The following is a 15,059-nucleotide window of genomic DNA, read 5'->3' as shown; positions in this document are numbered from 1 at the left end:
TCAGTTAGGATTATAGCTTAGATCTGGGACAGAAACTGTTTTTTGGTGGCCTTGGTAGATTGATTTTGTTTGTTTATTTATATAAACTGCCAGATCATAATAAAATATTACAGCAATGCACACACACAAAAGTACAATACAAGTTCATTAGCTCAACAGCTTATGATATTATTCTGAACCCACCCTACTGCGTTAGGGCCGAGTGGCAAGAGTTTTGTACTGGCATTGGTCCTCCCCGAATGGTAGACCCCAGAAGATATTGCTGGGGAATTAAACATTACACTCATTGGCCTTTGACACACAGCATCTCACAGGGATCTTATCCTCTCACCATGAATCTCCATGAAACTGTGGGATCATCTGTAGCGTCTGAGTGCAGTCCAATCAATATGTCAATGATACCCAGTTCTCCCTTCCTTTTCCATCAAACCTGAGGCTATGGAAATTTAGCACTGTAGTTTCTCAAAACTGAGGCACCCATTTTAGCTGCTTCATTTACAGGACACATTAGAGCTCCTTTATAATCTTGGTGAGTGCAGGGCTGAGCTTGCCACACCTTTGCAAGGTGGCCAAAGTTGTGTATGTTTCTTTAATTTTGTCCAGCACTCTGCAGTCTCCCTAGCTGCCACATGCTGCCATTCCCAGCCTTTTACGTGAAGTGTGGGAAGCCAAGCAGGATGATTACTAGGAGCCTGAGATTGGGGCACTTGGTGGTTTTGTTTTTAAGGGAAGTCGCTGGTTATAAAACAACAGCAACATTTATTTCATTAAAAATAAAAATACTTTCAGTTGGAAGCGGTCAAACTCACATTAGGCAGCCTCCCCAGCTTCTGGTGCTTCCAGGAAAGCCCAGCCAGGAATGTTATAAGGCTTTCAGTAAGCACAGGCACTTGGGAAGGCTGCAGGTTGCAGACTCCTGGAGAGTTGATTTGTAGAACAAACAGAAAGGACACTGTAAAGCTTTTAGCCATCACAAAAGTAAGGTAAGTGCACCACAAACCCCACACCCTGGACAAGGTGACTCTTGGGCTGATCCAGCAGGGCTCTTCTTAGGTTATTATTGTTTGAGGCTAAGCTGATATTTGGTCATCTCCATGGTGGCTCCCAGGCTTTTGACCTCCAGGTGGGGTCCATACTCCTTTCTTTACTTCATTCTTATGACAGAAGTAAAAAATTAAAAGCTATTTGGATGCAGCAAATCTGTCTGGTTGTTTAGAAGACATTACTGATATGTTACTGTTTTCAGCAGCAGTAATTGTCAGTTATATTTTACTGTATTGCTCAAATGGTGTACAGTCATACCTTGGTTCTCAAACATAATCCATTCCGGAAGTCCGTTTGACTTCCAAAAACTTTTGAAAACCAAGGCACGGCTTCCGATTGGCTGCAGGAGCTTCCTGCACTTAATTGGAAGCCACGTCGGATGTTCAGCTTCCAAAAAAGTTCACAAACGGGAACACTAACTTCCGGGTTTGTGGCGTCCGGGACCCAAAACATACAAGTACCAAGGCGTTCAAGAACCAAGGTACAACTGTATTTGTATTTTTGTGAGACACTTCATAGACCTTTCTGGACAAAAGATGGAATAAAAAATAAACTATAACATAACATCATGAAACACGACATAAGAGAACATAATGAAATGCTAAGACCACCATCCAGGGAACACAAGTTACTCCTTATCCAGGATGACGATCTCCTTCTCATCTTTGATTCGAACCCGTCCTGAAGAATACTTGGTTTCCTGCTGGCCATTTGCATAGACAGTCTTGACAGTCCCATCAGGGTATTCCCTTCTCGTAGACTGTGCCATATGAATCTCCTTTTGCCCATTATGGAACTGGATGGTTTTAACTCCACTTCTGTAAAGCAATAAAACAAAACAGTCCACTTCAGAGCATGTATACCCATGGGAACCCTGTTCATGCTAACAGACTTTACATTTTACACATAAGAACAAACCTAGCAAATCAGCCCAGTTGCCCATCAAGCGTAGTATGCTGTCTCTGGGAATGGCTAGAGTTGGATGCTTGGGGCAGGGGAAAACACACAACAGCACAAGTGCCCTATAAACCTGCAGATCTAGAGTAATTTAGAGCTTGGAGTAACATGTCTTATTGTAATGAGGACCAGGGCAGACAACTGCCTGGCTTTATTGGTTTCTGGCATAGGTGCCAATATGATTTTGCTGGCCAAAAGTTTCCTTGTAATACGGCATTGCAAATTCTGAGATCAAATATGTTAATATCCTTTGTACCTCAGCACCGACAATCAACACAAGGAGTTGGGGCAGACAGACTAATGGATTCCATTGATAGGGCCCATTTGGGTTAGCACTGGCTCTATGTTCCCTGGCCCCATTGGGAGACATAGTTATGGGGGTACCAAATACAAATGTTTCTTTTAAAGATTATGACAAACATTCCCTGTTGCATTCAACCTCAACTTTGATTGTAATTCTCAAAAGGGTAACCATGCTATTCCACTGCAGCAAAACAAAAAAGAGTCTTGGGGCAGCTTAAAGACAAAGAAATGTATTACAGCACAAACTTTCATGGACCACAATTCATTGGATACACAAAGTGTATCCAGATATTTTAAGCAATGAGGTCAGAGGGAAATGAATGCAGAAAACACAGAGGCAATGTTGATTATGTAACTGACAGTGGTTATTCTCGTTTAAAAAAACCACCTTTGGTTTTGCTTGTATTTATGTAAATGGGAGGACAGAATCCTAGCAAAACACAATCCCTTGCAACAATTTTGCCTTGCAGAGCTCTACAAAATTATCCAATGTGAACAGCAGAGTGTTGAGACAGTGCTGAAATGGCACTTCTATTGAATGGTTCCCCCTTTCCAGTTCCTGAGCACTTTATTACTTACTTGTCCACTTTTACAACTGTACCGTCTGGGAAAACAGTTTCTTCCACCATACCTCCATCATAGCGGCGTTTCACAGTCTGGTCTGGAAACACGATTTCTTCAGTACCGTCAGGGTGGTACTTTTCTGTGGAACAGGACATTGTTAAGAAGTCTCATTTGAAACATGTGTGAGCTTACCTTCCCAGTGTGGGTACATCATGCCTGATACATTGACGCACGTGCATACACTGCATATTATGACCTACACACAGATTGCATGTTATTTCTTATGTGGATGTGCCTCAAATGCAGATATCTGGCATGTCTGAAGCAACCTGAAATCTGCCACTGGGGATGCTTCACAACTCTGCAGGGATTTCTGCACAGGCTTGTTGGGTCCCACCTCAGTGTGCAAACTGAATTTCTGAATGATATGCAATATGGAAGTTCATTTATTTATTATATATAAGTTCTGACATCATTTTTAAATTTATCGCCCTTAAAGGAGAAAAAGATAGAAAACTTATTATCTGATACGCATATCTGTTTGGTAAACATTGCCTTTAAAATCAGTTTTAAATTCATAGTAAATTGACGTTACCAATCTGATTATTAGGAAACTGCAAGACTTCCAATCCATTTGGGAAAACGGTTCTGGTTGTCTGTGTCTCTGCATAGTAATAAATCTGCATAATGATACACAAGGGAAATGATAGGAAAATGCATTGGAAAGTGTGGAATAACAATTGTCAATGCAAATTCACAAACAAATCAGAATGAATGTTCAGTAAACAGCTAACATCATCTAACCTCCCCACAAACATTCTGCAAATAAATCAAGATGAATGCTCAATAAACTGGTTGTGTGGAATAGATCATAGTTCCCTGTCCAATGCTGATTTAATCTTCACTTTTGCCCCTCTCTCTCATCTCTGGTGAGTCGTCTAGCTTTGTATTGCTTCAAGTATATACATCAACACCTTCAAAGGTTTGTTGACTTATTTTGAGGTGAAAAACTGCTCAAGAGGGGGGGGGGGAATATGGGTGCCACCACAGTGACTTTGTTACTGTTTTTAAACAAACTGTTAAACACTCTCAGAAGCCAGGAGGGTGGAACTGCTGTACAGGATTTCCAGAAGGAAGAGATTCAGTGGCGTGAACAACTCTTCCCAAGACTGGCAGAAGTGAAATAAATTATGCAAAGTTAGGATTTGCAAAGTAAGCATTTGCATAATTTATACATCGCAGAATTCAACCATTGAGTTGCTCTGGCACAGATTTCTTTCAGCACAACAAATGTGGAGACTTGCTAACTTGCGTATAAAAGATTGTTTAAGCTCAGGTCAGAGCTCAGCTAAATATTTATTTCCCCCTACTTGGAAATTAAGACATTTAGAACTGAGGTCCATCTTTGTAATCACAGTTTAAAGTCCTCCTTCAAAGCAAAATAAAATAAATATACACACCACTCTCTGATCTGGCAAGATCTTCTTAATATCTCCATTGTAAAAAGTAACAACAGTTGTTCTTTTATCTGTGCTAATCTCCATTTTTGTCCCGTTTGGATATTTAGTAATCCTGCGCCCATCAGTAAACAGTTGTTTCACCTTTAAAACAAAGACCAGATGTGCAGGGTTGGTGTGTATTCACATTCTCTTTCTTCCCTCTCTTCCCCCCACAACCCTGTAGTTAAACTGGAATACTTGAATTGAAGAAGACTCTGATTCATCTAAATGGATCTCTGTGCTTTATTACATTAGATATTTAAACATCTGTGACTTTTACTAAGCTTCAGCCCAGAACACCAATTTTAACATGTTTCACCAGGTTAATTCAGAAGGGCAGAGCTGCATGAGAGGTGAGCGAGCAGACCAGGGGTCATCCAGTGTTCCACCTGAATGCTCAGAAACCCTCAAGGGCCTGTGTGCCGGCATTTGAAAGAAAGCTAAAAGGAGCCAATTGATTTCTTTTGTCCAGAGCGAACTTTCCCCCTCTACTTATTCCCAAGTGGGAAAGTTCACAATGGGAGTCAGAAAAGAATAGCAGGCAGCAGAGACAGTTCCCATCCAAGATGAAACAGTCCTCTCTTCTTTCCTCTTGATTCTTTGTAAAATGAAAACACGCTGCCAGCACCACTCATGATTCCTGGGGGTGGGGGGGGGGAGAGGCTGACAGTGGCACTGTGTTGGCAGTGGCTTCACTGGGAGAAATATGAGAGGCCCATCTTCCAGGGAGGCCTTTTCACAAGAATTTGAGAAGGGGTGTTAGCCTATGCAAGCAGCCCTGGTCAAATTCCCATGGCACCACCCATAAACTGCACCTGTCTTAAACTAGTTTAATACAGTGGTACCTCGGGTTACAGACGCTTCAGGTTACAGACTCCGCTAGCTCAGAAATAGTACCTCGGGTTAAGAACTTTGCTTCAGGATGAGAACAGAAATTGTGTGGTTGGGCACAGAGGCAGCGGGAGGCCCCATTAGCTAAAGTGGTACCTCAGGTTAAGAACAGTTTCAGATTAAGAACGGACCTCCAGAACTAATTAACCTGAGGTACCACTGTAGTCATTCCCTACTCACAGTGAAATCTGAAAACTACTTTGTGTCAAGAGCATGGGATCTCAAACAGAGAATTTGTAAAGGGGGGGGGGGGGTTGGAGGAAACAGTTATGTTTGTGGTGTAGCTATGCCCTAAGACCATAATTCCACAGAAGATGGAGCAAACTTGTATTCTGCTGCTGCAGAGGGTAGGACCTGAACCAATGGCTGCTAAATAGAATAAAGGAGATTCTGACTAAACTTTAGGAAGAACTTGCTGATGGTAAGAGCTGTTCAACAGTGGAACAGAGTCCCTCATGAGGACTCTCCTTCATGGGCGGTTTTTAAACAGTGGTTGGTTGGTCGTCTGTCAGGGATTCTTTAGATATGATTCCTGAAATGCGGGGGTTGGACTAGATGACCCTCAGTGTCCTTTCCAACTCTATGATTCCATCTAAGGTGGCCACTGTTCTTGTCATGTTTGAGTTTCGCTTCTGCTTCCCCTACAACATTGCTCTCCTGTCCTGCTTCGTTCCTGTATGGCTCTTTGCACATATGCAAATAAGCATGTGCAAATATCAGCACAAGCACAAGGTTGAGTTTACCAGCAGTTTACGTGTCATTTGAAGTGAGAGGCTGGAATGTCTCTACTCGCAAACAGGCACTCTGGCTCCTTCCTGTACAGTGGTACCTCGGGTTACAGACGCTTCGGGTTACAGACTCTGCTAACCCAAAAATAGTACCTCTGGTTAAGAACTCTGCTTCAGGATAAGAACAGAAATCGCAGTGGCAGCAGCAGTGGGAGGCCCCATTAGCTAAAGTGGTACCTCAGGTTAAGAACAGCTGCAGGTTAAGAACGGACCTCCAGAACGAATTAAGTTCTTAACCCGAGGTACCACTGTACTGTTATAAATGGGGAGTGCAAAGCAAGGACACTGGGGAAGTTGTTAGAATTTTGTTCTGTTGTTGTTGGGTTTTTTGGGGGAGGGGGGACAAGGATCAAAAGAAAAGGTGAGTTGTCCCGAAAGTGTCCTAGGCCTTTCAGAAGAAGTGCCAAAAACAGCCACCTGGTTTCTTTAGAAAGCTTCAGGTTATGGGAGACACACGCCTGCCATTCAGCTAGGCTGATTTGAGATCTATGACCGGCACAAATGGCATTAAAAATTCTATCCAGCAACTCAGCATAATCTGCATTCCCCTGGAGACCTCCGGTGCTGCAGAGGGTGCTCCAAATTGTGCTTTAATGAATTACCATATGGCCAGAGACATATGCTTGCAGCACTTTTATTTTCATTTAACGTGACCCCCATCGCATGCATGCCAGCTCTGCAGGAAGTTAGCTTCGTTTCATGCAAAGAGCTCCTGGGAAATCAGCCAAGACCCCTCGATGAGCAGATGGGGAACGCAGCCCTGGTGATGTGTGTGCCACACGGAACCAGCTGCCTTGCACTCCAACACAACCTCCAGTTAAGACTAAATAAAAAAAATCCTTCCAGTAGCACCTTTAAGACCAACTAAGTTAGTTCTTGGTATGAGCTTTCGTGTGCAAGCACACTTCTTCAGATACACTGAAACAGAAGTTGCCAGATCCTTCTATATAGTGAGAAGGTGGGGAGGGGTATTACTCAGAAGGGTGGTGGGAATGGGAGATTGGCAGATAGCTGGGATGAGCCTGCTGACGACTCTTAACGACTGTAATAGGTCTTACAGGAAAAGGCAAGGGGTGAGAAGGTGAGAAATGGCTTAGTCATGTATAATGGGATAAGAATCCAATGTCTTTGTTCAAACCAGGTCTCTCCATGGTTTTAAGTTTGGTAATGAGTTGCAATTCAGCAGCTTCTCTTTCCAGTCTATTTCTGAAATTCCTTTGTAGTAAAACAGCTACTTTGAGATCTTGTATAGAATGTCCTGGGAGATTGAAGTGTTCTCCTACTGGTTTCTCTGTTTTGTGATTCTTGATGTCAGATTTATGTCCATTTATTCTTTGGCGTAAGGTTTGGCCTGTTTGTCCAATATAGAGAGCTGAAGGACACTGTTGGCATTTGATGCCATACACAATGTTAGATGATGAGCAATTGAATAGTCCCGAGATGGTATGTGTGATGTTGTTGGGGCCAGTAATGGTGTTGTCCGGGTGTATGTGGCAGCAAAGTTGGCATCTGGGTTTATTGCAGGCTCTGGTGCCAGTGTCCGTGTTAAGTCTGGTTGTAGTATTATTGTGGGTTAGGAGTTGTTTAAGATTGGGTGGCTGTCTGTAGGCAATGAAAGGTCTTCCTCCCAGAGCTTGAGAAAGAGAACTGACAATGACAGAGACATTGGATTCTTATCCCATTATACATGACTAAGCCATTTCTCACCTTCTCACCCCTTGCCTTTTCCTGTAAGACCTATTACAGTCGTTAAGAGTCGTCAGCAGGCTCATCCCAGCTATCTGCCAATCTCCCATTCCCACCACCCTTCTGAGTAATACCCCTCCCCACCTTCTCACTATATAGAAGGATCTGGCAACTTCTGTTTCAGTGTATCTGAAGAAGTGTGCTTGCACACGAAAGCTCATACCAAGAACTAACTTAGTTGGTCTTAAAGGTGCTACTGGAAGGATTTTTTTTATTTTGACTATGGCAGACCAACACGGCTACCTATCTGTAACTGGATCCAGTTAAGACTGTGTACAAAAGGAAGCTTCCCTGGGTGGTTTGCAGGTGAAAGGCATATTAAATCAATGGAGCCAACTGTGGGGAGAGGCATTTGGAGCAAGGAAGGGTTTATATGCACACACATCAAAAAGCAGTTCAACACTACATTGGCACCAATGTAGATTTGCCTTGGGGGTAGGGTTTGCAAGTCAGCTTCAAACCCTGGTTGCAGATACTAGCCGAAGGAGTTCTCAACAATATCAAATCTGCTTAATGTCAGTGATTGAGGACAAGAGAGGAGAGGATGGGAAGAATGGGATCCTATAGTCCACTCCCGATCTCTTAACCATGGTTAAGAGATCCCTCCACCAGTCCAGTGAGAGAACATACACTGCCTTCCAAATCCGCTGTCCATTTTGTAATTCTGTAAAGCATCTGCCAACATAAAGGTGCAGAAATCTGGGGCGCAAGGTTGGAAGAATATTCAGATGCCCTCCCCAGTGGCATGGGGCCATCCCACAAAGAAGCAGCTCCCATCATTGTACAAAATGAAGCTAAGTGTGAGGATATGAAGGCCAGAAGACCCTTGTACAGTGGTACCTCGGGTTACATACGCTTCAGGTTACATACGCTTCAGGTTAGACTCCACTAACCCAGAAATAGTACCTCGGGTTAAGAACTTTGCTTCAGGATGAGAACAGAAATTGTGTGGCGGTGGCGCAGCAGCAGCAGGAGGCCCCATTAGCTAAAGTGGTGCTTCAGGTTAAGAACAGTTTCAGGTTAAGAACGGACCTCCGGAACGAATTAAGTTCTTAACCCGAGGTACCACTGTAACTGAATGAATTGCTCTGTATTTCACAGGTTCATTGTATTACTGAATGTGGACATGAATGTGGCTTTGACTTGTTTTACATTTTCACATACACTGGGTTTAGTTCCATTGGTTGCTCTGATGTTCTGTGTTAATTAAGTTGCTCATGGTGATTCGCTTTGGTCTTCCTTTTGGAAGGAAAAATGCGACAGAAGCAATAAATGACGTTTTCACATATTATGCTACCTCTGTAGTAGCAGCATGTGGGGTGGGGTGGAGCCACCCTCCTAACACTGGAGTCACTGCTGCCTAAGCAGCAAAGTCAGGGCTGTGCAGGTACACCAGTGCAATTTCTGGATTGGCAGCAGGGGTCCTGGCAGTGCACCGCATAGCCCCCACCTTGCTTCTGCCCTGCCCCAGCTCTGTCCAGGTAAGTCGCAGTGCTACCAATGTGGGGAGAGTTGCTCTAGGGCCATGCTCCAGGGCTACACACCCCACTACTTCTGTCACTTAATATTTCTACTGCTTTTATACTTAGCTAATATTTCTTACCTTTCCATCGGGGTACTCTATTATTTCTTTCACTTCCCCATCCTCCTTTATTTCAGTATATAGTGATGCTCTTCTGGACAGTATTGATTTGAGAGGAGAAGCCTATCAACAATCAAACATGATTTTTAATTGCATGTATTTTTCTGCACAGAGTGGCATGATCTATAAAATCCCACATAAGAGGGGGAGTGGCACAGTATTTTATTCAAGAAGAGGGTGTTAGGGATCCCCCCCCCCCAATATATATCATTTCCAACTGTGATGCCCAAGCTAGCTAATGAAAACAAATAATGAAAAACAATATAAAAACCATAAAACAACACATAGATAAACCTGGTGTAAGTCTAACAGAGCTATCTCCGGCCAACAGAATCAAATATTATCTTAGCACTTGGTTGCATGACAGAACAAAAAAGAAACGCTACTGATACAGAAACATAGACATACAAAGAGAAATTCAGACACCCAGAAGACCAAACCTTATTTTTAGTCTCCACAAAAATAGGAAGATTTTCCACAGGTGTATTCCTGCCATTTGAGGCAATGCTATTTTTCCTGGAGGTGGACATAGAAACCACTTGCTCAGAAGATTTATTGGATCTCTGAACCCTTTTATGGCTAGGATTCTCTTTCACCTGTAAAAATTGTTACCTGTCAGTAATCATCTGAAACCACCTAAGCCATATGTTTAAAGGAATCTGTTATATTTAATGCCATATGGTTTGACTGATCAATGAAAGAACCCTCTTTTCCCCACCCCTTTCCCCCAGAGCAGCGGCGTAGCGTAGGTTACCAGAACCCGGGGTGGTGTGGAGGGCATGGGTGGGTGGGAGGGAAATGGGCAGAGTGGGCATGCACATTCAACTGCCTAAGGGCGTTTGTGTCGCCTAGGAGATCGCAGCCACAGAGATAAGAAAAGAAGAGTTGTTCCTTTGTCTGGCGAGGTCACTTCTTGGTTCGTATGGAGAAGCCATTTTTAATCAGAGCCCAGTGACAGAAACAACTGGGGCAACTGCCCCTGTGCCCCATCCCAAGCTACGCCACTGCCCCAGAGACTCTTATCAGAGTAGGTTTTTAGGCCTGCTGTAAAATATGCTCAAGGCTTATACATAAACATACCTGTATTCCCACATTACTCAAGGATGTGGTGCTTAAACTGTCATTGCTTTGACTATTTAAAAATGCTGTGTCTTCTGAACTACCTGAAGTGGAAGAGAACGTGCCTAGAGGGATTAAAATATTTACATATTAAAAACTGTCAACAGCCACATATGAAAGCACCGATATTTCAAGTCCTGTATTCGGACTCCAAAGCATTGATACCGATGTTGTTCTTGGCCAGCAAAAGGGACATGTTTGAACAACACAGATTCATAGAATTGGAAGGGACCACAAGAGGGTCATCTAGTCCAACCCCCTGCAGTTCAGGAATATTTGCCCACCATGGGGCTTGAACCCATAACCCTGAGATTAAGAGTCTCATGCTCTACGGACTGAGCTGTCCCAATAGGAACTAGGAAGTACGCAACCATTTGAACATACTTTACCTTTCACACGCAGAGCTGGGCTGGTAAGTACGCTTGGTTCCGATTCAGACACAGGTGTCTTCCTTCCATAACTGTGCTGCTGACTGTGAGCCAACTGAGGCAAAGCCTATAAATGAAGAAGAAGAGGAAGAGGAAGCCTTTAAATGAAGGCACACAGTGCTCCTAAGCACTTGAAGTGATTGAACAGGCAGGCTTTCCTCACTGTAGTGATGTGGAGCTGAGCCAAAAGCATCAGGAAATGCCATGGCTCTTGGAGAAAAAGGGTATTGTGTGGTTTATAAAGACACCAGCTTGAAGATACGTTCCAAAAGGTTTAGATTTGGATGTCACTGGGCCACACGTTGTAGATCTTGTGAAGATTTATTTACTTAGAGCATTTGAACCCTTCAGCCAAAGAGGCTCCCAAAGTCCTTTGGCAGAACAAATTCACTGGAAAAGGAGACAGGCTTAGCCAAGATTAGAATAAATGCATTCAAATAATGCCTAACTAATTTATCTTTTATGTAAATGGGTCGACTATAGGTTTATATATATGTAGCAGGCTAGTTTAATTATATGCCAATAAAGAAAAAACCTTTTGTAAGAGAAAGAGGCAGTAGGCAATAATCTTCATAGCACCCTGCTTTGCAATTTGCAGGGTTTTTCCAGAAATAATAATAACAAATCAACGCTGCCAGTCTCTGTAGACAACACTAAAGTAGATGAACCAATGGTCTAACTCAGTACAAGGCAGCTTGTACTCAGACATTCCTGGATTGTTAATATCAGCAACTGTTGTGACATGGTTACTGTGTAATCTGTTGCACTGCATTTCATGCTATTTTAAAACTTTATTTATTGTACACTGCTCAGAGGTTTCTTTTTTAACATAAGCATTTTTATAAATTTCCTAAATAAATTCAAAGAATGTGCATTACTTTCTGTAGTCCAAACGGTGTTTGATGAGGGGTCCTCTGGCTTATGGGTGTCACACTTCTGTTATGAACTGCTTTACACGGGCTCTTCACTCTTTGTTCTCCTGCTGCAGATTTCAGTGACTCAGACCTTTGCAGAACCCTCCTTGTTGCCTAGATGAGATTAAATGCTTTTTTAAAAATCATTGCATGGTGTTGGCCTTTGCTGTCTTATTTGTGAGCATGCCACTAGGAATACTTAAAAACTGAAGATTTAACATGTTTCCCCAGTATTTAATAATACCAATAATCGTTAACATTTCCATAATACTTTCAAATGTGCTTCATTATCTGGATGTAATTTTTACAGCAATTAGGGATGCTCAAGGAATTCTCCATTGATGGACTAATCTGATTTATTGAAGCATGACTGCATCCTGTTTTTGTTTTATAGATATAATTTTGTTTTTGTTTTATAGATATAATTTTGTTTTTGTTTTATAGATATAATTTTATTGCAGATGTTATATTGTTATGTTCATTACAACACACCAGCTGTACACTGACTGTATGTATGCTAGAAGCAGTATAAGGCTATATGGGGACTGGGGAAGGATCAATATATCTTACCTGTGAATCTCTGGAGGCCAATTCATCTGGCGGTACTATTTTCCTTCCCATAAGCTTATCGTCAGGGCTCTTGTGGCTATTTTGCGACAGTTTCTCTACCAGGGTTCCTTCAGGTGGTGTCCCTCTCAAAACAGCTGCTGAGACCTGAAAAAGAAATTATAATGTAGTAGCAGTTAAGAATGTCTCATGTGCCCAGTAGGTTCAGCAGCCATTCTCTATAAACAGAGCCAGCGCACCTATGAGGCAAGGTGAGTCAACAGCCTCAGGCGGCAAGAGCCACAGGGGCAGCAGATGTGTCCTTCAAGGAATGCATTTAGGTGCCAAAATGTTCTGGGCCAGACTTGTCTATATGTCTAATTTAAAGAGCAGACAAAATTAAGGCTTCTTGCAGGCCAGCCACATTCTTCCTGGAAAAAGGATGGCAACTCTCACGAGACTGCTCCTCCCTGTAGTTTCCTACTCAAAACAGATGTGCTAGTTGAGGATGGACTCCAACTCTAGCCTGTCGCTTCTCAGAGGACCCATTGCCTACCTGTGAGAAGATCTGCTAGTGGGGAAAGGAAGAGGGAAGGTGTCAGCTTTTCCCCATCCATTCGGGAAGAGTTCTGAAGCCTGCTCTAGAATAAGAAGCAACATCCAAGGAGCCGTAATCCTTTCCCCATCAGTGGATCTTTTAAAAATGAGCATGGCTACATCAAAACAGCCACAGCCCATTCCCAACAAAGCAAGCCAAGAAGCCAAACACAAACAGGAGGTCTGCCTATCCTACCGGCGTTTCTCTTTTTCTGCCAATCAAATCCACAGCTCCATGTTTCCTTTCGCTTTCCATCTTCTGATGCTCAGAGACCCTGAGCTCGTCTTGAAGCTCCAGGTTCTGTTTGGTCAGTGCTTCGACCTGACTTCTCAGCTCGCCATGAGCAGCGTGCCAACGGGTCTCATTCCTTCTGAACTCCTCCTGCAGCCCTGCTATTTGCTGCTTTAACATCTGTCATTAGGAAAACAGGGTTGTTGATTTTCCAGGGAAAGGTGTGTTGCCATTTCTGTGTTGCAACATGGCTGAGTGACATCAGGCCCTCTCCTTATTTCACTAAACCCCACACGAGTACTACTGCTAGGAAGCTAACCTACATGTGGTTAATACCCAATTGCACCACTGTGGGCAATTGTCAGCCAAGGCTGGGTCTTCTGACTCAACTCAAGCAGGGTTTCTAGGAGGAGAGCCACGTTCACTTTAGGGACAGGAATAGATCACAGAAGGCACAATGAGGGTAATCTTGTCCAACCCCCTGCAATGCAGGAATCTTGAACCCCCAACCCTAAGAGTCTCATGTTTTACTGAGCTAGCCCAACAGGTAATATGAAACTGTTCTGTTGCATATGATTAGCTGCATTCTGAATTTAAGCTCCTGAAAGTGCAGCTTAGGGAGAATAAGTCTATTCTCATGTAATTTGGGGGTATGGTGGAGATGTGTGCCAAAGCAAGGCAGGGTGTAAGCACCATTTGTAACCTAAGGACTTGGGAGGTAAATCTTGAAAGGACCAAGTCCAGGGTAGTGATAAAACAGGTTCATGTACGAGAGGAACTGACAAGCCAGGAAACAGAAATGTAGGGACTGGCAGTGGTCTGAAAGAGACTGCTCCTGAATGCTAAAGGCCGTCTTTCCCTGTGTAGGAGGTAGAGATGAAAAGAGTCGATGAAGGACAAGACAAAGAGCAGGACAGAGAGAGGGGAAGTCATTAGTCAACTTAACGGCAATAGGAAAATCTCCTAGGTACAAGAACAAGTCCTCCTTTCCCCTGCCCTTGCAAGTAAGCTCCCCTGTTAAATTGCAATGCAGCCCTCACCATTTTTCCAGCTCCAGTAAGAGGAAGTGTTCTGATACACTAAACTAAAGGAGGCCAGGCTTACAGACAGCTGCTCTAAATGCTCGTTTAAAAGAGGAAATTAGATTCAATTATGGGGAAGTAGCTCAGTAGTAGAGCATCTCCTTTGTGTACAAAACAGAACAGGTTCACTTCCTAGCATTTACAGGTAGGGCTTGGGGGAAGCCCTGTCTGAAATCCTGGAAAGCCACTGCCAGTGTAGACAATACTGCACTTAATTTTGAGGTTTCTATGATGCAAAAAGCATCATTGTGCAATATACAACTTACTTGTATTTCCCCTGATTCTCCTTTACCTACTGTCGTATGCTTCTCAAATTCTGCCTTTTCTTTCTGCAATTTCAGGGCTTCCTCAGTCTTGCACTGTTCCAGGGAATGCAACTTCTGCGACCTCTTGGCCTCAAATTGATTTATTTGTCTTCTGTTGAAAAAGAAACAAAGGGGTGATGTAAAAGACCAGGGTATCACATGTACAGGAACTCAAGGGTTTGTTTTCACAGATCTGAGCCTTGGGCATTTTTTTTAAAATAGGGGGAATGTGCTTAATACTACCTGTATTAAAATCAGGTATGTCATAGTCTTGAAGAAATCTATCTGTACTGGACCACAAGGCTGGAATGGAGTGCTGTTACCCTCATGTCCTTCTCAAATTTTGTGGTGTCTTCCAAATAAAGCTCAATAACTTTGCGGGCGTCAGGATTTTTTGAAATC

General features: G+C 43.1%; 1 protein-coding gene across 4 annotated transcripts in view; it reads right to left on the bottom strand.

Annotated features, from left to right (window-relative positions):
• Window positions 1-55: 55 nt before the first annotated feature.
• The window catches only part of LOC308474425 (uncharacterized protein), a 28,740-nt gene continuing 13,736 nt past the window's right edge, over window positions 56-15,059 (bottom strand). For all 4 annotated transcript variants that reach the window (XM_081000674.1, XM_081000675.1, XM_081000676.1 and 1 more), the window contains 12 exons: window positions 14,619-14,769; window positions 13,235-13,450; window positions 12,466-12,609; window positions 11,860-12,009; window positions 10,943-11,048; window positions 10,515-10,618; window positions 9,875-10,030; window positions 9,396-9,497; window positions 4,329-4,469; window positions 3,464-3,548; window positions 2,884-3,007; window positions 56-1,862 (listed from right to left, as the gene is read on the bottom strand). In XM_081000674.1, the coding sequence (XP_080856800.1) occupies window positions 1,673-1,862; window positions 2,884-3,007; window positions 3,464-3,548; window positions 4,329-4,469; window positions 9,396-9,497; window positions 9,875-10,030; window positions 10,515-10,618; window positions 10,943-11,048; window positions 11,860-12,009; window positions 12,466-12,609; window positions 13,235-13,450; window positions 14,619-14,769 (1,669 nt within the window). In that variant the 3' untranslated portion in view covers window positions 56-1,672. The remainder of the gene's footprint in view (window positions 1,863-2,883; window positions 3,008-3,463; window positions 3,549-4,328; window positions 4,470-9,395; window positions 9,498-9,874; window positions 10,031-10,514; window positions 10,619-10,942; window positions 11,049-11,859; window positions 12,010-12,465; window positions 12,610-13,234; window positions 13,451-14,618; window positions 14,770-15,059) is intronic.

This window comes from Podarcis pityusensis (assembly GCF_964106645.2).
Source record: "Podarcis pityusensis genome assembly, chromosome: 3".
Classification (NCBI taxonomy): Eukaryota; Metazoa; Chordata; class Lepidosauria; order Squamata; family Lacertidae; genus Podarcis; species Podarcis pityusensis.
This window is presented reverse-complemented; position numbering and strand designations above follow the sequence as displayed.